Source organism: Pelodiscus sinensis, chromosome 8 (assembly GCF_049634645.1).
Source record: "Pelodiscus sinensis isolate JC-2024 chromosome 8, ASM4963464v1, whole genome shotgun sequence".
NCBI lineage: Eukaryota > Metazoa > Chordata > Testudines > Trionychidae > Pelodiscus > Pelodiscus sinensis.
Genome location: NC_134718.1, coordinates 22,237,228 through 22,261,615, shown reverse-complemented (window position 1 = coordinate 22,261,615; position 24,388 = coordinate 22,237,228). Strand labels below are relative to the sequence as shown.

The following is a 24,388-nucleotide window of genomic DNA, read 5'->3' as shown; positions in this document are numbered from 1 at the left end:
GTAGCAATAGATTTTGTTTTTCGAGTCATCGAGCAATATCAAGGAGCTCTTCCTTTGCCTTTGGTATTTCCCTTGAGGTAAGAAGAATCCAATACCGTGGGTCAACATAAACTCCAGCAAGGAAATGAATATTGTCAAAAAGCTTCTCTTTGTGTTTCTGCATGGAGGATAGAATTCCTTCTGCAATTTGTCCATCATTTTCTTGCAAGAATGTTGACAGTTTTCGCCATTCCTTCATTAAAACTCCTCAGGTTACATCGACAGCTTGAAGATTCACGGTTGTTTGGTTTGGCTTTGCCAAGAGGTCTCACGGGTTCTTCACTTTGTCCCATTCAGCTTTTGTTAACTTGAGTTCTCTTGTTCCAGCAGCAGCCATTTGTTCACAGTAAGACTGAAAAACAAGAAGCCGATCAATCATCGCAAATGTTGAACCCCAGAGAGTAACAGTATCCAATGATTGAGTTACCCCATGTAGATCAAGCAGAACACTTCGAATACTTGGGGTTCATAGATTGACAACGACTTGTCGAATTTTTGCCAGAAATTTTTTCGCGTGTTCTTTGTTCAGTCCATCCCAGATTGCCAACTGAAGAGTGTGAATACCACACCTCATCAGTTGGATTTTTGAGTTGTCCTTATGAAGCCATGTTGGAAGTATGAGGCTAGGTTCATTAACTCATTGCGCAGCAGCATCCATGTTGTTCGATTTCATCCATTCCTTTAGTTCCTTCATCAGTCAAAATAGCTTCAGTTCTGTCCACATCCCTGTTCAGAGATAGAAATGGTTTCATTGTCCTCGCTGAAATTTTTGACGGCACACGTCATGTTTGCTGCATTGTCAACACAGATGCTCAGCACTTGCATTTCACTGATCCCAAATTTTTCTAAAATAGCTTTTACTTGACTTTTCATGTAGGAAGAATTGTGACGTCCTTAAGTGTCAATTATGTCCAAGGTTTTTACCACAGCTTTATCTTTTCCTTCTTCGTAAGCATTGATTGCAAGGAAATTTCTGATTCCACGGGTTGCCGCATCCATTTTCAGGTAGCACAATTTTTGCTCCAAAGCTTTCTTGAGCTCTTCGCGACCGGACTCAGCTGTGCTGACAACTAAATGACGAATCGCATCGTGCCCCGTCGAAATGCCAAGCTGCCGACTCATTTCACCTGAAGTTTTTTGGGATCCTTTGTTCTTTAGTCTGAAGGTAGTGAGTGGTGTTGAACTTAAGCAAACCATTTCCATCAGCCCTTCACGGAAAGTATTGATATCCATGGTGACTGTAACCTTTGAGGATTTCAAGTATGAGTCAAGTTGTTTGCTCAATTTTGGGTTTCTTTTCAGATCAAGTTCCGCAAAAAAATCTTTTCTCTGGGAGTTTTCAAAGAGCCAGATGAACGTCGTTTAGCCACATCAGCTTTCTGTTTTGCCTCATCTTCCTGGTCCTTTTTTTTGTAACCAGATCTGCATAGTTTTCAGGATGGTTACATTTTACATGCCGCCAAAGGTTGAAACTTTTCACGGCATTTGCTTCACTTGTCTTGGAGCTACATGGTTTGAGCTCGCCATTCACTTCCTTTTCCACCTTGCATGTTGCCGATTTCTTCTTTGCGTTTCCCAAAAGCCTAAATTTGGGCTTTTCAAATCAAAAGTAAAGACATCGTTGAGATTCTTTTCCATAAATTGGCTATCAATCATGGGGGGCAGATTTGTGTTTTTTTTTTTTTTTTTTTTTTTTTTTTAATCCATGACCAATTTCTTGTGCTGCTACCGCATTCAAATGTTTCTTGTTATGATCTTCGAAAAGCAATGAATAAAAGCATTACATTTTTTTTTTTATAATGTACCTGCTTATGATATCTTTACCACTTAAGGTAGTTAGAATTTATTTTGGATTTTCTGGACAAAAATGATCGCATTTTCTTTTTACACAAAATTATTATTAAAGTATATTTTAATATTTTAACATGTTTCTTGCAGTTTTAATGAAGAAGTATTTATTATACATAATATAAATTTTTATTTATAAATTGCAAGTTAGTTTTTCTTACGAAATTTTGCGGTAAAAATATTCGAAATGTTTTCCAAGTTTTTAATTAATATCTCAAAAATGCATTAATATAGATATGTCAATCAAATTTGGTTTGTACCGTAGCATTAGTACGTGCTATCTCTGTTCTACAACATTAATTGTTGGGAAGTAACGAGGCTACATGTTACAAGGTTGAAAATAAACACATAATAATCTAACTAGCTAAGTAATCTACGTGAGTACATACTCGCCTACCCTTGGCACAAGGGTGGGAGCAGTCTGCAGTGTTGCCGGATGTCTGATAATTATCTGATTCTTTAATAAAACATATCTCCAAAAACCTTTATTTTTGTATCTGTACATTAAATCTTGATTGTGGCCGAAGTGAGAATAACTGTGACATATTACGTAAAGTGGTAAACTAGATGTTGTTATCAGTTGTTATACAATCTGAAACTTTTTGGCACTTCTAGGACTTTCTTGCTAAAATATCATTCATTTTGGATTGAAAATGAAAAAAAAAAACTGGAGCAGTCAAGATTTTCTGTGCTCTGACTCCGCTCCACCTCCGGGCAAAATCCTGCAGCTCTACTGCTCCGCGCTCCACTCCAAAGCCCTGTCTGTGTTCACATTTTTCATTTGTCCAGGTTCTGCTGACCAGCCTAGTCTTTTGAAAAGTTTGGAAACATAGGTTTTAATTACTGGTATTATTACTAATTAACAGTCATCACAGTAACACCTAAGTGCTGCACATATAATTGAAAGCACAGAGTCTGTCTGAAAATACTCTGCACGTCCCTTAATGTTCTGTTTAACTAAGTGGATGTTTTCTTTGCCAGTGAAAGATGTATCCTGCCCAGCCTTTGGCTGTTACTGGGGGAAAGTGATATTGAAATGTCAGTTTTATTAACTATTGCATTGCTGAGCAAAGCAAATAAGAAAGGAGAGGGTGCACAATCTGAGGGTGATGTATCACTTCGCTCACATGACAGATACTGTGTGCTGAGCTTGTTTGTTTGGAGGATTGTATGCTGAGGCTAGCTGCCTGCTAAGCAAGACTGAGAGCATGGATACCTGATCCCTTTAATATCCATCAAGTATTAACCAGAGGGCAGGGCTACTCAGGAAGGAGGGCTTTAAGAAGCCCACTCTGAAGTAACCAGAGGAGATAGTGAAGCAGTAAACCGAGTTTTGTGAGTAAGTTTGCTAAACTTATTCTTTAAACTAAAACCAAAACACCATATTAAAAAAACACATACACAAAAACCCCTGTGATGAAAGGAATTAGCTCTAGGAATAAAAAGAGGATGCCAGCAGAAGCCCAGCAATGGAGTGAAGGCTATCCAGTTTATTGTACTCAGTGTAGCATGTATGCTTACCTGCCCTGGCGTGTGTGCTTTCAGTGCAACTCTCTGAAACCGCATATGTGTATATATTTTAGAGTGTGTCTGTGCATCTGTGAGTCTGTTTGTTCAAGATCTTCTCCTAAATGGTAAAAGCGAGGATCACCAAATTTGGCATGCAATGGGGAATTGTTCATAACATGGAAGGGAGGGGGAAGAAAAAAAAGAAACTCGAAAGGGAAGGGCACAGAGGAGGGATGAGAAACCGAGAGTAGCCACTGGACGCAGCTGCAGCACCAAGAGAGTGGCAAGCCATGTGGGTGTAGGGGTCGAGCAGTAGGGGGCGAGCAGTTCCTGGAGCCTGGTCCCACTCCTGACAGCCTATAGGCCGTGGGAGAGCGGGAGGCCAGGGGCTACCCTGGAGCCTTGCCTCCCCCCCCCCCCCCCCAACAGCTTGCAGGAAGTGGGAGTAGTTGGCGGTCAGTCCCACAGCCTTGCCCCCACCTCCACAGCCTGAAGGTTGCAGGCGGGAGCACCGCAGACTGGGGACAACCCCAGGAACCACATTGCCCCCTCTTCCCCCACTCATCAGGACAGTTTGCAGGCCCTGGGAGGGCTGCTTGAGGGAACAGCAGCCTCCTGAGCCTGGTCACCCTGGGACAGCCCGCAGACTATGGGAGGGGAGACAATTGGGGTAGGGGGTGGGCCCGCTGGCAGGACAACACTGCCCCCACCCCTGAGAGGAGATACTGCCAAAGCAGCACCACCCTCACTATGGGCAGCCCTGGAAAGCCCTCCCTTACCTCCAAGCCCCCTGCCATGAGTCTTGCACCTCTCACCTGCCTTGACTTCTGCACCCCCTCCCCTGAGCCCACCTCCCTTTCCCTGCCTTGAGCTGCCTCACCGTCCCACCTCTCTGCCCTAAGCCACCCACCCTTTGCCCCTCCTCACCCTGAACTCTCACTCCAGCCTTCATTTTTTAAAAATACAATAATTGAAATAAAGCATGTATGCTTTTAATTTATTTTTCAAATAAAATTACTTCAGTTTTACAGATTGGAGCAACTCTGGGTACATCTGCTAGTATAGTTACATTTAACATCCTTGTGGTGGGAAAAACACGACAGCAGCCCAGCACCATGGCATTTAATTTCAGACAGAGGAACTACACAAATATGAGTTTAATTATTAGAAATTAAAAGGTACAGTGTCAAAAGTGAAATCCCTGCAAGCTGCATGGAAACTTTACAAAGAAACCATAATAGAGGCCCAACTTAAATGTATACCCCAAATGAATAAAAACATAGTAAGACAACCAAAAAAATGCCACCATGACTTGACTTAGCCAAGTAAAAGACAGACACCAAAAACATGCAGTTTGTGTTTATTGTTGTTACAGATGTAATCATTAAAAACAACTTGAAGGAATGTGGACTCTACTAAGGGAGGACATGGGGGGGAAGGTTTTAAGATGTGGTGTTTTGAGAAGCCGACTGTATCTTCGCTGCCTCGTGGACAGCTGCAAGCATGAACAGGACAAGGGTGATGAAAAGGAGTAGAGTGAGGCAAAAAAGCATTGTTTAGAAAGTGTGAGTTAAATCTTAGTGAGGAAAATAGAAAAGAGCATAAAATTTAGCAAATGAAATGTAAAGGTATAATTAGGAAGTCAAAAAAATGTTGAAGAAAAGCTGGCCAAAAACTAGAAGGTACATCAAAAGCAGGAAACCTGCTAAACAAACACTGGAGCCACTGGATTATTGAAATAGAGCACTTAAGAACAATAAGGTCATTGCAGAGAAACTAAATTAATTATTTGCATCAGACTTCATGGCTGAGGATGTGAGGGAGATTTCCAATCCTGGGTCATTCTTTTTAGGTGACAAATCTGAGGAAGTATCCTAGTTTTAGGTGTCAGTAGAGTTGTTTTTTTAATAAATTGATAAACAGTAATAAGTCGCCAAAACCAGATGGCATTCACCCAAGAGTTCTGAAAGAATTCAGATGTAAAATTGCAGAACTACTGACTGTGGTTTGTAACCTTTACTTCAAATCATCTTCCTTATCAAATGACTGAAGGATAGCTTATGTGATGTCAATTTTAAAAAAAAGGGCTCTAGAGGTGATCCTGGCAATTACAGTACCGGGCAAACTGAAACTATAAGAATAGAATTGTCCCACACATAGATGAACATGAGAAACATTCTCATGGAGAAATTTATGTGCCCTGCATCAGACCCTGAGCAGACAGCACTTTCTTATCAGCCCTCTCCTATGGCAGCATCTGACAGAGGACCTGCCTCAAAAGTGAACACAACAGACAAACACACAGACAAAGAAGCGATCACACTCCTCACCTCAGAAATATTGGTCTTCAACTACAAAATTTGCCCAGGTACTGTTGGCATCTAGTGCACCCGACCATGAAGTAGTAGGGGCCGTTTGTTACCAGGATGACCTGGGGAGCAAAAGACCCAGTAAAGTCTAGCTCTAAGGTGGGCTCGCATACCAAGACAAAGCTTGACCCTTTGGCACCAAAGAAACTGCATCCTTACTTGGCACTGAATGATATAGTGGCACAACCTGCTGCCTCCAGCAAGTCCACTGCACCGATACAGCTCCTAAGCCTCTCTCTGCCACCTCCATTTCTACCAACTTTCCTAGTACTGCAGCAATTTACCAGGCATGCTGTTTTTCTTATTGCATCAACAGTGTCCAGTATGCCCTTATTCGGTATAGATGGCATCCCAGTCGGATCACAAATCATCCTGACTGTTAGACCTGCAGGCTCTGTTCCTCCTCTTGCCAGTGATGAGGAAGAAAGTTCAGTAGGAATGAAAATTTCTGGACATTCCTCTCCAATACCTGGACCATCATACTGGCAGTCCCCTCAGTGAGTGCTTCCACCCATGGCCTTGCCATCCAACTTGTCATATTGAGATGCATGGGTGCTATATAGAGTCCAACAAGCCTCACCTTCTCACCAATCCACCAGAATACTTAGATCAGCCAGTTCATCTGCCCTTATTGCTCCTCCCTCATTAGAGGATCCAGAGGAGAAATAGATTTGGCAGATATACTCCTTCACACCTGTATATATTTCCTTGGTTGCCTGATGACACCATCATTCCACCTCCTCCCATGTGATCTTGATATTTCCAGTGTGACCAAGGCAAATCTGACTCTCTTAATACAGATACATGAGCACCAAAGCCCCATGATTCTTCACTCTGTTACCTCATCTCCTTATGTAGGATATGGGGCACCTCCAACATCCACATTTTCAGATCTTCCAGCTCATGGCATTGCTAATCTCTGAAGGTTTTGCTGAACAGCCATCGACCATGTACATACAAAATGTACACACTTAAGTGGTAGTGATTTTCTACAGTGTGCCAAATTCAACATGTTTTCCTATTGACTGCATTGTCTCAGGCATTTCTCTCAGTTCTTTGCAATACATCTTTCAGCGGTTGCTACCTTCCACACTACTGTTGATGGGTTTACTGTATTCACCCACCCACTCATGAAAGCTTTCTCAATGGCATATGGAATGCTTACCACATGGTCAGATACTAAGGGCACTACTATCACAATTCTCTGATTACATAACAATATTTTTCAATTTTCACAGTACTGCTAAAATTGGAAATGCAGGAATTTTAAGAGATCTGGTGTTGAATATGGGGAAAAATGGTACTGAAAATGTATGCCATTTGTTCAAGCCACTTAGGTAGATGAAATGTCAATAATCAAAGCTTTTAGTGGTGAAACAGGCAAAGTATTTGCAAAAGTCTGAGTTTCTGAGTGCTTAAGATACCAACCAGGAGCCATGCTCAGCTTGACATGCTGTTCACAAACAGGGAAGAATTGGTAACGGAAGTAGGTGTGCGTGGCAACGTGGGCAGCCGTGATCACGAGAAGACCAAAGAAAGAATGGAGAGCAGCAAAATATACACTCCGGACTTCAGAAAAGCAGGATAGACAACCAGCTTTGCTAAACAGTGAAATCTTTGGTGACCTTAACCACAAAAAGGAGGCTTACAAGAAGTAGAAACTTGGACAGATGATTAGGAAAAAGAATAAATATATTGCTCGAGCATGCAGGGGTATAATCAGGAAGGCCAACACGCAGTTTGAATTGCAGCTAGCAAGAGATATGAAGGGTAACAAGAAAGATTTCTACAGACATGTTAGCAATAAGAAGGTGGTCAGGGAGAATGTGGGTCCTTAACTGAATTGGGGACGTAACTTAGTGACGGATGACGTGGGAAGAGCTGAAGGCCTCAATTTTTTTTTTTTTTTGCCTCTGACAAGGTCAGCTCTCAGACTGCTGCACTAGGCAGTGCAGTACGGGAAGGAGGTGGGTAGCCCTCGGTGGAGAAAGAATAGGTTAAGAACTATTTAGCAAAGTTGGACATACACAAATTCATGGGGCTGAATCTAATGCATCCAAAAGTGTGGGGAGTTGGTTGATGTGATTGAAGAACCATTGTCGTTGAAAACTCATGGCAATTGTGGGAGGCTCTGGACTATTGGGGAAAAAAACAAATGTAATGCCCATCTTTAAAAATGGAAGAAGGAAAATTTGGGGAACTTCAGACTAGTCAGCCTAACCCCAGTCCCCAGAAGAATCATTGAGGGGATCCTCAAGGAATCCATTTTGAAGCACTTGGAAGAGGGGAAAGTGATGAGGAATAGTCAGCAAGGATCCACCAAGGGCAAATCATGCCTGACCAACCTGATTGCTTTCTATGATGAGGTGACTGGCTTTGTGGACATGTGAAGGCAGTGGACATGATATACCTTGACTTCAGCAAAGCTTTTGGTATGGTCTCCCACAGTATTCTTCCCAGCAAGTTAAGGAAGTATGGATTAGATAAATGGACTGTAAGATGGATAGAAAGCTGGATGAGGTGCTGGATTGCACCCTCATCAAATTCACATATGACATTAAGTTTAGGGAACAGGTAGATAGGCTCTAATGAAGGGATTCTAGCGGGATTCTAGGGTCTAGCGTGACCTAGACATAGTCGAGGATTGGGCCAAAAGAAATTGATGAGGTTCAACAAGTGCAATTTGAGTCATGGAACAGAAGAATCCCAAGCACTGTTACGGGCTGGGGACCAACTGGCTAGACAGCACTTCTACAGAAAATAACCTGGGGATTACAGTGGATGAGAACCTGGATATGAGTCAACAGTGTGTTCTTGCAGCCAAGAGGGCTAATGGTATATTGGGGTGCATTAGTAGGCAAATTGCCAGCAGATTTGGAGAAGTGATAATTTCCCTTAATTCAGCACTCTTGAGGCCACATCTGGAGTACTGCATCCAATATTGCCCTCTGCCCATTGCAGAAGGGATGTGGACGGATTGGAGAAAATCCTGCAGAGGGAAACAAAAATGATTGGGGGTGGAGCATATGACTAATGAGGAGAAGCTAGGAGATTTGGGTGTATGTAGTCTTCAGAATAGAAGAGTGAGGGGAGATTTGATTTCAGCCTTCAACTACCTGAAGGGGGTTCCAAAGAGGATGGAGAGAGGTTGTTCTTAGTAATGACAAATGAAAGAACAAAGAGCAATGGTCTCAAGTTCCAGTGGGGGAGGTCTAGGTTGGATATTAGGAAAAATTGTTTCATTAGGACAGTGGTGAAGCACTGGAATGGGCTACCTGGAGAGGTGGTGGAATGTCCATCCCTAGAGGTTTTTAAGTCCCAGCTTGACAAAGCCCTGGCTGGGATTATTTAGTTGGGATTGGTCCTGCTTTGGGCAGGGGGTTGATCTCGGTGACCTCCTGAGAGCTCCTCCAATCCTATGATTCTACCTCAGGGATCAGCATTGAGCCTTTTCTTGTTTCTCCTCATCCAATACCCTGACAAGGAACATATCGACAGAGATACCTTGGTGCATGGTCTTTGCAAATGTTATTGTTCTGTGCAGTGAAGAGAAAGATGGTTTAGAAAAGGATCTGGAAAAAAGAGATGTGTTGGACAGACATGGCCTCAAATCACTATATTTTTGCATGTAATATAGAATTTCAATAATGTGCACAGTGAGGAATTATCCTTAAAAATAGATATGTAGATAAGTATCAAAAAGATAGTGTCAAATGTCTGTGTTCCAGAATCTGGGAAAATAGAGAATGAAGTTAGAAGTATTAGGATAATAAATGCATGGCTCAAGTTGAAAGAGGTAAGTGCTGTAGATACCAGTAAGACTAAAAGTCTATAAAATAATGCACCATCTAGTTTTAATGTATGAAGGTTAGTGTGGGCAACAAAGAGACATGACTGAACGATCTGTTCCAGAGAAATTTGGAGGTGAATGAGTGAGGTGATCAAGAAAGATCCCAAGAGGCAAGTGTGTATTAAAGACCTGTTCAAAGTAACACTCATAAACAAACAAAAAAATTGTCCAAGCTTGGATGGTTTATATAAGTGTGGTCCTAACAGCTATGTGGGTAGGAGTCCAATAGATCAAGATTTAAGGAAGAAGACAGAAGCTGATTAAAGAAGTTTTGGAAGACATGTTAGCAGGTGGTGAGAGGATATGGCAGAGGTGGGCAATAGTTTTAAATTGGGAACCACTCCAAGATTTTACGTGGTCAAGGGTCACGCTTTTCTATGGAGGGGATACGGGACGGGAGTTGAGTGTAGAGAGGAGCTTGGGGTAGGGTATTGGGTGCAGGAGTGAGTGTGGGGTATGAGAGGAAGTTTGGGTGAAGGGGGGGTTATAATCTGGGGTAGAGTTTTTGGATGAAGAGTCCGGGAGAGCGTATGAGTGCAGGAAGGGGCACAGGGTCTGCAAGGGAGTTGTGATCTAAAGGGGGTGCAGAGGGTTTGGATGGTGACCTGGAGATCCAGAGGCAGGCTGTGGCCAGGAAGCACTTAACTAGGCAGCTCCTGGCCAGCAGCCCTCCAGGACCCTGAGGCAGGCTCCCTGCATCCTCCAGGCAGCTCAAAATGGCTGTGTGCTTCCTGTGGTTTTCTGCTCCAGGCGCTGGATGGAAGGGGAGGCTTCCTGCACTTCCCCTACCCTCAGCAAAATCTCTCCGATCCCACTGGCAGGTTTCCATGGACACTTCATCATTCCTCTCCCTCTGGTACCCAGAGCAGAGACCCAGAGGGAGCAGCCAGCTGCTTAAAGCAGCGTGGGGCTGCTTTGAAGCGACTGGCTGCTCTGTGCCTGAGGGTCCTGGCGGGGCAGCCCATGGACCAGATTGGGTGGCCTGAAGGCCTGATCAGGCGGTGGCCACCCCTATGATATGGTACTGAACTGAGCACTTTGGGTAGAAAGGACTCCCAAGAACTGACCGAATTTGATGGGATTAATGCAAGAAAGAGTTTTTGTCTTTATTAAATATTTGGAAACTTATGCTGCTTTCATCTGTTTTATAAATTAAACGTACTGTAAAATGTTGCTCTTTAAAAAGAATCTGGTATATATTCAGATCTGTAGATCTGGGTGTTGAATATAGCTTGCAGAGAAGAGTTTAAAGAATAAATGAGATGTTGTCTGCAGTCCCGTGTCATCTGCTTGGTATTCTTTTTTATAATTATGAATTAAAATATTTTCATTTGTATCTTAAATTTTTAGCTACAGCATGAGAAGGCTGAACTGGAGCAGCATTTAGAGCAGGAACAGGAATTTCAAGTGAACAAACTGATGAAGAAAATTAAAAAACTGGAAAATGATACTATTTCTAAGCAGCTTACTTTGGAGCAGGTAAACATCTATTTCCTGTTCTTTGAAATAAAATGTTTATCCTGGAGAACAACTTCTGTTCAGATTGTTATTTCACTGGGGGGAAAAGTGATTCAGAAATACATAAGTGTTTTAGGCTCCAGATTTGATCCACTTCTTAAAATCTATACTGTAGCTGGAGGCAATTGCTCAGTTTTTTACTGTTTTGGAACAGGAAGAAAATGTTATCAGCAAAGGAAATAGGGGTAAGTTTGTTTTTGTGATGGTTATGATAAATTACTTCATTTTGTACTTCAAACTGTGTGATGGTATTCTACAGTGCAGTTACAAGATTTTAAAAGTACATTGGATTTTTGTTCTTTGAGAAATACTGGAGATGTGATGTGATGTGCCCAGTATAGCATATTAGCTCACCTAGACACACGTCCACATACAGGTCCTTGAAACGTTACACATATATTTGCAATGGAGCAAAGACGAACACCATATGCTAATAATGATTGAGTAAAACATGGATTGGTGCCGCACAACTTTCCCTGAAAAACAGATGATTGTTGTAAAGCAGCCACATCTCAAGCACTGTATTTGTCCCCTCAGTGTACTATATACTTCTACTGGAGAAGTTTGCAGATTGGTCTGACCGCTGCCTCAGCAGTATCTCCTATATTCATGACAATGGAAAGACAATACACAAAGTCATTTGCTGAAAGTTACCCCCATATTTCCAAATCCATTTACCACAACATAATGTTCCAGCATCCTTTATATAATCCTACCTATTTCCCGTGCCACAGAATTGATAAACACTGGAGAAGTCACATTGTATTACTTTGGAAAGGAGGGGGTTTTCCTAGAGGGAAACACAAGTAAAAGTAACTTATAAAAAAAAAAGCAAAACAAAATTAATATTGAAATCTAGACTATATAAATTACAATAAGATCATCATCTTGCCACCAGAACTCTAACTTATAGGTGCCAACACTTTGTCTAGAAGTGCCTTAACCTCTAGGCTGATAAGCTGTCTGGTAATGGGGCTGTTGCAAGCTGCTGTGGCATGTTAACACACATGCTATCCCCACCTGACAAATGATGGCCCACCACTTCTCTGTGGATGGGGAAAATGGGATTTCTTCTTCACACAGAGAATAGTTCGGAATAGCGGGAGAAACTCCTACTTCATCCTGGCTTTGTGAAAGGATTCAGGATGGTAGCCTGACAAGCTGTACACTCCTATAGTAACTTGGAAAGTTTCTACATGAGGAGACCTAGAGCAATGGAGGGCATGTCATTATATTCATGCATGTACTAGGTAATCAAACTGTCAACAAAGTGGAAAAAATTATACCCAACATGAAGACTTAAATAGACTGAAAATGGAGAACTTATGGGATGTACTTGATATACTATGATGTGTGTTGAGGTAGATTGATTTTAAATCATTTGCCTTTTTTTTTTTTTTTGGTAATTGATTTAAATTGAGGCTCTGTGCAACTAACTGGAAAATGTGTGCTGTCGCAATTTTAGATGAAAACTTTAATGAATTAATATAAACTTTTAAAAATATGTCTACTGGAAGGATATGTTTTTGGGGCAAAAATCAGAATACTTGAAATTGAAACCCTGATCTTACAAATACTTCAGCAAGTGTATTTGATTCTTATTCACGGTACTCCATCTGGTGGGATTAATCATCTGTTTAAAATTAACCATGGACAAAGCATCATTAGGGAGCTAAAACTGTTCTTATTAAAATTCTTATGGCATAAAGATTTCATTTCAAAACCAAAAGCTTCACACAGAAAAAATATGTCTACTTTCAATATACAGGCAGTCCCCGACTTACGCGGATCCGACTTATGTCGGATCCGCACTTACGAACGGGGCTTTCTCGCCCCGGAGGTCGAGGTAGCGGATTGCTACCTGCGAGCTCCGGGGCGAGAGAGCCCCGTTCGTAAGCTGCTCCGGTGCCCCTGGTCTGCTGGAGACGGTCTCCAGCAGACCAGGGGCACCGGGCGGGTTCCCGCGCTTCTGAGGCTTTGCCAAAGCAAAGCCTCAGAAGCGCGGGAACCCGCCCGCTGCTGCCGCTTGAGACCCGGTGCCTGTGGTCTGCTGGGGACCGTCCCCAGCAGACCACAGGCACCGGGACCCAAGCGGCAGCAGCGGGCGGGTTCCCACGCTTCTGAGGCTTTGCCAGAGCAAAGCCTCAGAGGCGCGGCACCCCGCTGCCGCTGCTGCTCTGCTCCCCGTGTCCCTGGTCTGCTGGGGGGGGGGCGCGGATAGTGTGCCCCCCCCAGCAGACCAGGCTTTTGTTTTGGACCCTGGAGCAGAGCAGCTGGGGCGCTGTGGATTGGTCCTGCAGCACCCGCTCTGGGCACTACTGGACCAACCCGGCAGCACCCCAGCTGCTCTGCCCCAGGTCCTGATTCAGCCGCTGCTGGTCAGTTTCAGTCTCTGCCCCAGGCTTCCTGGAATCAGCGCTCATCAGTTTCAGCAGCAGCTGACTTGGGGAAGCTTGGGGTTCTTAAGTTGAATCTGTATGTAAGTCAGAACTGGCGGTCAGTTTCAGCAGCGGCTGAATCTGGACGCCAGTTCCGACTTACATACAGATTCAACTTAAGAACAAACCTATAGTCCCTATCTTGTACGTAACCCCGGGGACTGCCTGTATTAACAAACTTATGAACTTTTTATATAGATAGGCCAGAGTTTTCCATCCCATATTTAGGCACTTAATTGTGGAATTTTCAAAAGCACCTAGTGACATATGAGGACCAGTCCCATTGACTTCCTAAGGCAAGCCTAAAAGAGCATAATCTCAGAATTTCAGCTTTCTTGATTTATGAAAATTGAGTATATTGGAAGCTGCATAGTCTCAGTTTCCCAGTAAGCTCCCATTCAGGGGCTATTAAGCCTGCATAGGGCTGCAGCAGGGAGAAAACTTTTTCCAAACCCTGAAGCTGCCGGGCCTGAGAAGAAGACCCTTCAATCCATCCCCAGCTCCAAGCTGCTGGGGACAGCCAGGGGCCACCTGTGGCTGGGGAAAGGGACCCCTCTTCTCCAACTCCAGCAGGGAGCCACCAGGGTAAGCCTGAATTCCAGCCCTCTACACCACCTTGAGTCCTGCCTGGCCAGCAGTGTTCCCGCTAATTTTTTCCACCCATGTGCTGAATAAATTTTATGTGCACCAAGGCATTTGTGCAGATGTGCACCATCAGTAGAAACACATGCTGTCAGTTGTGGGTGCTCTGTTAATCAGCTGGGTAGCTGACGAAGCACTGCCCCCAACCACGAGCACCCTCCTGCACCCCAAATTCTTTATCCAGGGCCGCACCTCAAAGCCCACCCCCCAGTCCAGAGTCTGTACCCTCTCCTGCACACCATCCCCTGAGCCCCTCCCAAATCTGGAGCCTCTCTTCTATGTTCCTACCCCCTCAACTCCAGCTCCACCCTTGAGCCTACCCCCCCAGCCAGAGCCCTTGCGGCCCAAACCTCTGTATTAGCCCTGAGCCCTTCATCCCAGAGCCTGCATCCCAGGCCAGAGTTCTCACACTCCTCCACCCCAACTCTGCGCAGCCTTGAGCTCCCTTCCACACACATAACCCATTGGCCCCACTCCCGCCACGTGACTTTTGTTATGTGCACCGATATGAATCATAGAACTAGATTCTGGAACTTGAAGAGACCTTGAGAGACCTAGAACTGGAGGGGACCTCGAGAGGTCATCAAATCCAGTCCTCTGCCCCCATGGCAGGACCCAGTACCATCTAGAGCATTCCTGACAGATGTCTATCCAACCTGCTCTTAAATATCTCCAGTGATGGGGATTCTACAACCTCCCAGGGCTATTTATTCCAGTGTTTAACCACCTTGACAGTTAGGAAGTTTTTCCTAATGTCCAGCCTGAACCTCCCTTGCGGAGTTTAAGATGAAGATGATGTTTTGCATATCACCTCCGCATTGACGTATATAAGAAAATTCATTCTGCTCAGGATGGGGGAAGTTAGAGGGAGCACTGGAAGGGGAGCTCGTTGCAATTTTTTTGCAACAGGCTATTTGCTAATCCATGTTGTATGAACTTGAGGTGCTCTCATAATATTGGGCCTTGGAGTTGAGTTTTTCGGCATAGAAGAATATTTTAAATGAGACTAGTAGAATTCCAGATTTTACATAGAAGATGGCTTTTTTACTGTTAATGGGAAACTAAAGGAACAAAGTATCATATATCCACTTCAGGAACTGAAATGATAAAATTGGGTGAAAGTAAAGAATTGAAAACATTTTTTTAAATTTAAACATTGATTTAAATTACATTATCCGTGATTCTATGCCACCTAATTTGTTTTGCACTTTGTCTCAGATACTACATATGCAAGTTTTTGTCTGGTTTTCTGATTGATACTTAAATGTGAATTGATTGAAGGAGCTGAGAAATAGAAAATTAGGCAGATGTAGTACTTGGCCAAATCATGACAATCACAATCTGGGAACAAATGTTAGACTGGAGTAACTCTCTTAGCTGCCACGTGGTGGTGGTGGTGATCTCTTAGAACTAAAGTGCAGACAAACTGAATTGCAATATTATGCTACTTTACTCAAAGTGGTTCTTCAGGTCCTTAAGTGCCCTTGCATTGGCAACATTTTTCAACCTACATCATTTAAGCCTACAGCATTTAAAATCTGAAAGGAGATAATTGTTTTCCATACTAAGTTTAAACACTTGGTGCTGCTTCAGATGCAGTAGTGACAGAGGGACTTCCATGGGTGAGGAGAGGACCTTTGCTTCTGGAGTGAACTCCACTTGGGGGTCCATCAGAGCCTTAATCTGTTGATCTTCAGTGGGTAATACAAGGCTCATTTATTTTTAGAGTCTGATGGAATCTAAGTTTGTTGGCAATTGTTGATGGACATGTATATGAAGAAAATGTATATGACTTTGTTTTTCTCGTGTAAGCTCTTTTGAGTTGTGCTTGATCAATAGTGTACCTGGAATTTACAAGCAATTAACAGAAGAGTTCAGATGCGATCAGGTTAATCTGAATTATGTGATTCAATCATGCAGAGACCACTGTATTACACCATCACATAGAAATATATATATATATATATATATATATATATCTGTAGTTACCCGCATCATTGGGTGTTCATCTAAATCTTTAGTGTCCAACCACTGAACTAGCCACACTCAACACACCAAATAGCCACATGTGGCTAGTGGCTAATGTGTTGGACACCATGGATCTAAATGGTGGAGTAAAGATGCATATGGCAGTAGTGTTCAGGCAAGGGAGTGTGAATTCTCAAAATATCCTGTATTTTTCCAAGCACTGGTGAGACGAGTTGGCTACAAAGCAGTGTACTAACACTTTACCTATCCCTCCATATTCTACTAGAGTCACGATCCACATTCTAATGCCTTGAGTGTTCACTACAACATCCTACTTCTGGACTTGATTTTTGGATGTATTATTTGCTCATAGCCAGTTTTCCCATTTATAAAATGTGGACATTTCCCCATCAAGTGTGGTGTTAGTATTTTGTTGATTTGAGATCTATGGATGGAAAGGGTATAGAAGAGTGAAGTATTAAACTCATTTAGCCTAAGTACATTTCATTATTGGTGCTTTTCTCTTCAGAGCTACTGAATTTTGATGTCTTTACAGCAGTGGTCACCAACACAGTGCCCGCGGGCGCCATGGCGCCCGCGGGGGCATTTGTGTGCGCCCGCCAAGTGCTCAGGGCTGGCCTGGCCCCGGGCATGTGGTGCTGCATGGTACCGGAGCCGGCCCCAGGCGCATGGCGCACGGTAAGCGCCGGCCCCGGGAGCGCTGCCGCCTGCACTCTGGCTGCGCGGCGCTTGGAGAGGGGGAGCGCCGGCCCTGGTCGCGTGGCGCTTGGGGGGGGGGGGGGGAACGCGCTGGCCCCAGGCACGCGGCACATGGGGGGGCGCTGGCCCCGGGCGCAAGGCAGGCGAACGGCCACGCCCCCTGGCGCCCGGCAGCCTCTAAAGGTTGGGGACCACTGCTTTACAGTTACAACTATGTCTGTTGAACGTGCAGTGCATTCTCACCAAGAAGTGACTACTGTCCAACATCTTTTGGCATATTTTGACATGCAGGATTTTTCCCAGTTTCTGGTAGCTCATACTTGACTGAATAATGGTTATTAGTTATTATAAAGAGTTAAATGGGTGAGGGAAATAATTAAACTGTCTTTTTGGTATCATTGGCATAACTAAGAACTCTGTGAAATCTTGTTTCTACTGGCATTAGAATTTGGTTCTGTGTAAGTTTATCTAAAAATACAGAAATCACTTTTCTTCATTTCTCGCTGTATTTATCTGCATTTATGCACACCACTTGCCCTGCATGTCAAGCAGATTTAAGACTCTATAGTGTAAATTTTTATTGTTTAATTCTCCCCTTGACATTTTTTTCAAATTGTCCATAAGAATAATTATGTATATAGCAAATGTGTAAACATGTGAATACGTTGTCAAGTAAACTTACTGTGACACATGCAACGAGCAGTGTGTTTGCTAGGCCCTATCCTTTCACTTGCTGGCTACATTGCATCTCTGTGATTGGGTATGGAGAAAGACAAACCAATCCAAACCTAGGAATGAGAGATCTTGTGTAGGGCTGATCCATGTAGGAAGAAAAAGTAATGCACACCAAAGGCAGTTTAAGGTATCTTTATTGATGTGGCTCTCTGCCCTCCATTTACTTTAACCATTGTTCTGCTCTTTGATTTAATTACTTTATAGTTCCTCTCTCTCAAACTTTAGCAATAGGGTGAATATTAAACTTTGCAAAATACAAATATTACACAGCAAAATCAATTGCTATATTTTTTATCAATTTTCTTCCTCAGCTAAGACGAGAGAAGATTGACCTTGAAAATACATTGGAACAAGAACAAGAAGCACTAGTAAATCGTCTCTGGAAGAGGATGGATAAACTTGAAGCAGAGAAACGGTTTGTCTTGACATGTTTAGTATTAGATACACCATTTAATATTACTTTTTTCATTCACAAGAGACATGTTTGATCTGTCAAAGGCATAGAAGTTATAACATTTCAAAAGTTAGGTGTTTGCACGATACAGTATATCGTGTACTTGGCTGCTTAAATTTGCTTGAAAAGATGTAGTACAAGAAATAAGGGAACTGTGAAATAAGGGAGGAACTTGTTCTCTTCCTGTTTGCTGACAGGGTGATTTTTAAAGCTATTTTAAAAGGTGCCCTGCAAAAAAAAAAAAAAAAAAAAAAAATTAGTCTTGTACCCTTTCTTTGCTGCTTTACCATGTACGGTAGACTTCCGATAATCCGGCACCTTTGGGACGTAGGTGGTGCTGGATTATCAGATATGCCGGAGTACCAAGAGGTACTCCGGTGGGGGGCAGTGATGGGTTTGCTGGACCCGCACTCTGTCTGGGGGGTGGGCGGGGAAGGGCGTGGTCAGGGGCAAACCTTCCACCATTTTGCAGGAAGGCGGGGGAGGCCCCGCGCCACCGCCGAGAGTTTCCAGGAGGGTAGCGGGCTCCCCACCCACCAGACTCAGCAGCAGCGCACTTGGGGAAGCTGCAGAGCAGAGCAGCTGGGGTGCTGCTGGGTTGGTCCCGCAGCGCTGCCCCTCACCCCCCAGCTCGGCAATAACTACTGCAGTCTGGGGGGTGGGGAGCCCGCCTCCCCCGCCTTCCTGCAAAATGGTGGAGGGTTTGCCTCTTGCCACGCCGTTCCCCGCCTACCTCCCATCTGGTCGCAGTGCGGGTCCCTTCCCTTTCCCAGCCCTTTCCAGAGGGACTCTCAGCAGCTCCAATTGTCCGGCTGGCCGGAGCATTTTCAGGTTTCAGTTGGTGCCGGACTATCAGGAGTGCCGGACCACTGGATACCAGACAATTGGAGTTTTGCTGTATAAAGATACCTTGAAACTGCAAGTTGCTTTTTCTTTTCTGCTTGTTTCTTGCATGAGAAGTTCAGGTTGCTTGTAGGACAAAATACTAACTTTTAAGGACTAATAAATTGAGACATCTCAAGAATGAAGTGAGAACCGAGCAATTTGGGAGGAATTTTATCATTTTTTAAACTTTGTCTTTAACAGCTTTTTTAATTTCAGTGACAAAACCTTTAAACAAAGGCTACCTTAAATAAATGTTATACAACTTTTCCCTGCTGTGAGAGTTTTACAGCTTCCAGTACTATCCTTGAGACCTCCCAGAGGTTCTTCAGGAAAACAAGGGGCACTCAGGTTTGACATACCTGATATTTTCATTGCTAAAAAAAGAAATCTTAAAAAAAAAAAAAAAAAAAAAAAAAAAATCTTACACACACACACTCGTACTGTATCACAGAAATTTAAAAAAGGACATAAGTTTATAAGCTTTTTGGGACAAGGACTCTTCTGTTACACAAGGACTCTTCTGTTATACAGCATCCCATCTCATTGAGGCCTTTGATTCCTGATTGGGCCTCTGCGAAGTTCTGCAATACAAGTAATAATGAATAAGCACAATGTGTAGGTCACCTTTAAAAGTAGTTTACATGTGTCTTCCTAGTTGGTTCTTGAATGTTAACCCTCTTCATGGGAAATAAATTAGTGCTCTAAAGCAGTGGTTTTCAACCATGAATCTGGAACCAGTGAGGGGAGAGGGAGGCAGTGAGCAGGTTTTTGAAGGAGGGGGCTCCAAGAAGGGCCACTGTTAGACTTGCTGTGACTCGGGGTAGAAAGCCACAGTCCTGGGCCATAAGCGCCTACACCCCAAGGCTGAAGCCAAAGCTTGAACAATATAGTTTTATTGGGGGGGGGACGACTCTGGTAGGGCCTCAAGCAGTTGCCCTGTTTGCTACTTCCTCAACGTGGGCCCTGGCTTTTATATGCAGAAAAACAATTTTGTCACATGATTTTTTTTTAAACAACATGGAGTGGGCTCAGAAAGAATAAGGTTGCGATCCCTGCTCTAAAGAACGACATCTCTCATACCAGTGTAAAAAGCTCTATGAAGAATGGGCCCCTAGTTAGGTCTTGCACTGTTTTATACTTACGTTAATCTTCAGCTGCAGTTTCCTGTTTAATTTTGCCCATTATGTTTCTAATAGAGAACAATTTCATATTTTCATGCTGGCAGATTCCTCCGTTCCTTGACTTCAAGAACCTTTATGTAGCACATCATTCTATTGCAGAGCTCACCTTATATGAAAAGCATATTGTGCCTGAAACCCTAATAAATAAGATAGATTCCAGGTATTTAAATAGTCTTCCTGTAATTTGAAATACTTTTCTACATGGAGATACTAAATGAGACATCTAGTTTGGAAGCTGTGCTTAGTTTACTTTTATTCAGCTACACGGTGAATAACAGTGCATGGTTCAACAGTGCAGGGAAAGAGTGTTAATGTACATTTTATGAATGTTGCTCTACTCTGACCTCTATCTTTGAGGAGTGAGAAGTTATTTAACAAATAGCACAAATATAAATGTGCCATAGGAGTTGAATATGCATTTGCTGGGAAGTTGCCTAAGAGAACTTGGAAGGGTTTAATAAACGCACGTAGTTAAATGTGTACTATATAAAATATAATGGAATAAGGCTGTATGTATTTTGTTTCTGTCTTTATAAATTCAGTTTCCCCTTTAACTCTCCCTGTTTTGACAGTTATACAAATGAAACATTTCTTGAAATTTGAGCATACAGTGGTATAGCTGAGGTTTTTATTAAGTTATTTCATGGAGGTGTACAAAAGCTGTTCATTTTCCAGACAGTGTGCATTTACTGTTAGAAGCACATTGATAGTTGAATTTAGAAAGACTTAACAGGTGGCTTTTGACAAAATAAACTTGACCTTCATTAATAATACTTAAACATACTATTGAAACATAATTGCATCAATGGACATCACTACTTCCCAGGATATGCTTCTATCTTTCAGAAATATAATTAACACTATTTTTAATATAGAATTTTGCAGGAGAAGTTAGACCAACCAGTTTCTGCTCCACCATCCCCCCGAGACATATCAATGGAGATAGATTCCCCAGAAAATATGATGCGACATATCAGATTTTTAAAGAATGAAGTAGAGAGGTTAAAGAAACAACTAAGAGCTGCACAGTTACAACGTAAGTAAACTGTCTTTGACTATGAATGGTGTCCGTAGCTAACAAGTTACTGAAGTGCACTTACAGGAATTCCTACATATTTTTAGTTTAACTTTGTTACTGAAATGCAGCCAACTTTGGTGCTGAAATGTATCAGCTGATTAACAGCACATCTTTGAAAACAGTAAAGATGAACGTAGGAGATAGCTGTGTAGAGAGTCTCTGGGTTAAGCTAAAAGGGGTAAAAAACGAGGGTGATATCATGCTAGGAGTCTACTACAGGCCACCTAGCCAGGTGGAAGAGGTGGATGAGGCCTTTTTTAAACAATTAACAAAACTATCCAAAGCCCAAGATTTGGTGGTGATGGGGGACTTCAACTATCCAGACATATGTTGGGAAACTAACACAGCGGGAGACCAGCACAATTGAGGTAATGGATTTCAGGAAGGCAGATTTTGATAAGCTCAGAGAACTTGTAGGTAAGGACCCATGGGAAGCAAGACTGAAGGGAAAAACAACTGAGGAGAGTTGGAAGTATTTCAAAGGGACGTTGTTAAGGGCCCAAAAGCAAACAATTCCGCTGTGTAGGAAAGATAGAAAATATGGCAAAAGACCAGCTTGGCTTAACAAGGAGATCTTGCACGATCTCAAAATAAAAAAGGAGTCATATAAAAAATGGAAACTAGGACAACTAACAAAGGATGAATATAGGCAAGCAACACGGGAATGCAGGTGGAAGAGGTGGATGAGGCCTTTTTTAAAGGTTAGAAGATTAGAAAGGCAAAGGCACAAAATGAGATCAAACTAGCTACAGGCATAAAGGGAAACAAGAAGACCTTTTATAAATACATTAAAAGCAAGAGGAAGACCAAGGACAGGGTAGGCCCACTGCTTAGTGAGGAGGGAGAAGCAGTAACAGGAAACTTGGAAATGGCGGAGATGCTCAATGACTTCTTTGTTTCGGTCTTCACCGAGAAGTCTGGCGGTGTGCCTAACGTAGTGAATACAAGCAGAGAGAGGGTAAGTTTAGAAGATAGGATACACAAAGAACAAGTTAAAAATCACTTAGGAAAGTTAGATGTCAGCAAGTCACCAGGTCCTGATGAAATGCATCCCAGGATACTCAAGGAGCTGATAGAGGAGGTATCTGAGCCTTTAGCTATGATCTTTGAAAAATCATGGCAGACAGGGGAGATTCCAGAAGACTGGAAAAGGGCAAATATTGTGCCCATCTATAAAAAGGGGAATAAGAACAACCCAGGAAACTACAGACCGGTCAGTTTAACGTCTGTCCCAGGGAAGATAATGGAGCAGGTAATTAAGGAAATCATATGCAAACACTTGGAAGGTAATAAAGTGATAGGGAATAGCCAGCATGGGTTTGTGAAGAACAAGTCATGCCACACTAATCTGATAGCTTTCTTTGATAGGATAACGAGCCTTGTGGATAAGGGAAAAGCAGTGGATGTCATATACCTAGACTTTAGTAAGGCATTTGATACGGTCTCGCATGATATTCTTATTGATAAACTTGGCAAATACAACTTAGATAGGACCACGATAAGGTGGGTGCATAATTGGCTGGATAACCATAGTCAGAGAGTTGTTGTTAACGGTTCTAATTCCTGCTGGAAAGGGATAACAAGTGGAGTTCCCCAAGGGTCTGTTTTGGGACCCGTACTGTTCAATATCTTCATCAATGACATAGATATTGGGATAGAGAGTACGCTTATTAAGTTTGCAGATGATACCAAACTGGGTGGGGTTGCAACTTCTTTGGAGGATAGGGACATAATTCAAAATGACCTTAGCAAGTTAGAGAAATGGTCAGAGGTAAACAGGATGAGGTTTAATAAAGAGAAATGCAAAGTGCTCCACTTAGGAAGGAACAGTCAGTTCCATATATACAAGATGGGAAGCGACTGTCTAGGAAGGAGCATGGCAGAAAGGGATCTAGGGGTCATAGTGGACCACAAGTTGAATATGAGTCAACAGTGTGATGCTGTTGCAAAAAAAGCAAATATGATTCTAGGTTGTATCAACAGGTGTGTTGTAAGCAAAACTCGTGAAGTCATTCTGCCGCTCTACTCTGCACTAGTTAGGCCTCAGCTGGAGTACTGTGTCCAGTTCTGGGCGCCACATTTCAAGAAAGATGTGGAGAAATTGGAAAGGGTACAGAGAAGAGCGACAAGAATGATTAAAGGTTTAGAGAACATGACCTATGAAGCCAGGCTTCATGAACTGGGCTTGTTTAGTTTGGAAAAAAGAAGATTAAGGGGGGACATGATAGCGGTTTTCAAATATCTAAAAGGGTGTCACAAGGAGGAAGGAGAAAATTTGTTCCTCTTGGTTTCTGAGGACAGGACAAGGAGTAATGGGCTTAAAGTACAGCAGGGGAGGTTTAGATTGGACATTAGGAAAAAATTCCTAACTGTCAGGGTGGTCAAATATTGGAATAAATTGCCAAGAGAGGTGGTGGAATCTCCCTCTCTGGAGATATTTAAGAACAGGTTAGATAGACATCTGTCAGGGATGGTGTAGACGGAGCTTGGTCCTGCCTTGAGGGCGGGGGGGCTGGACTCGATGACCTCTTGAGGTCCCTTCCAGTCCTACTATTCTATGATTCTTCATTTCCTGTTCTCACCCTTTTAAAATATGAGAAATGTAAAGGTAGGTGACAAAACTGAATATTGAAATTGACGTTTGATAAGGCCGTTGCAATTTAATCCTTTACTGTTGTGAAAAATGTTACTTGATATTTATCCCTGAATAAATCCTCTGCCTTGCATCTCATGTGATAGATGGGAATTCCAGCTCCATGCCAGAGAATAAAAACTTAAAGGGGAAAATGTACCTGTACCTTTCTGTCATTTACAGAATACATGCTTTAATTTTTCCCTCCATTATAAATCTTAGGAAGTTCTTATTTTTAAATTGATCAGTGCTAAGAATTTTGTATAAAATGTTGACTATAGTATCTAGAGTAAGGCACATAGTGTCTCAGTTGCTGTAAACTGTTTTTGATAATCGGATTGACCCATCATTTCCTTCCCTCCCTCTACCTTCCTGCTGACCGTATGCTAGTCTTAGCAACATTCCAGTTTTAGGAGCAGTAATGCCACCTAGTTTTAGGAGCAGTAAGATTTTGCAGATATAATGATCTTTTTTACAGACATATGACTGCTCTTGCACTGAGGCTTTGTGTTCAGGTTTGGG

General features: G+C 42.7%; 1 protein-coding gene across 5 annotated transcripts in view; it reads left to right on the top strand.

Moving 5' to 3' along the window:
• The window catches only part of CCDC6 (coiled-coil domain containing 6), an 87,777-nt gene that overhangs the window by 46,410 nt on the left and 16,979 nt on the right, over nucleotides 1-24,388 (top strand). For all 5 annotated transcript variants that reach the window (XM_075934861.1, XM_075934862.1, XM_025184529.2 and 2 more), the window contains exons 3-5: nucleotides 10,966-11,094; nucleotides 17,948-18,051; nucleotides 21,032-21,192. In XM_075934861.1, coding sequence (XP_075790976.1) covers nucleotides 10,966-11,094; nucleotides 17,948-18,051; nucleotides 21,032-21,192 — 394 coding nt within the window. The remainder of the gene's footprint in view (nucleotides 1-10,965; nucleotides 11,095-17,947; nucleotides 18,052-21,031; nucleotides 21,193-24,388) is intronic.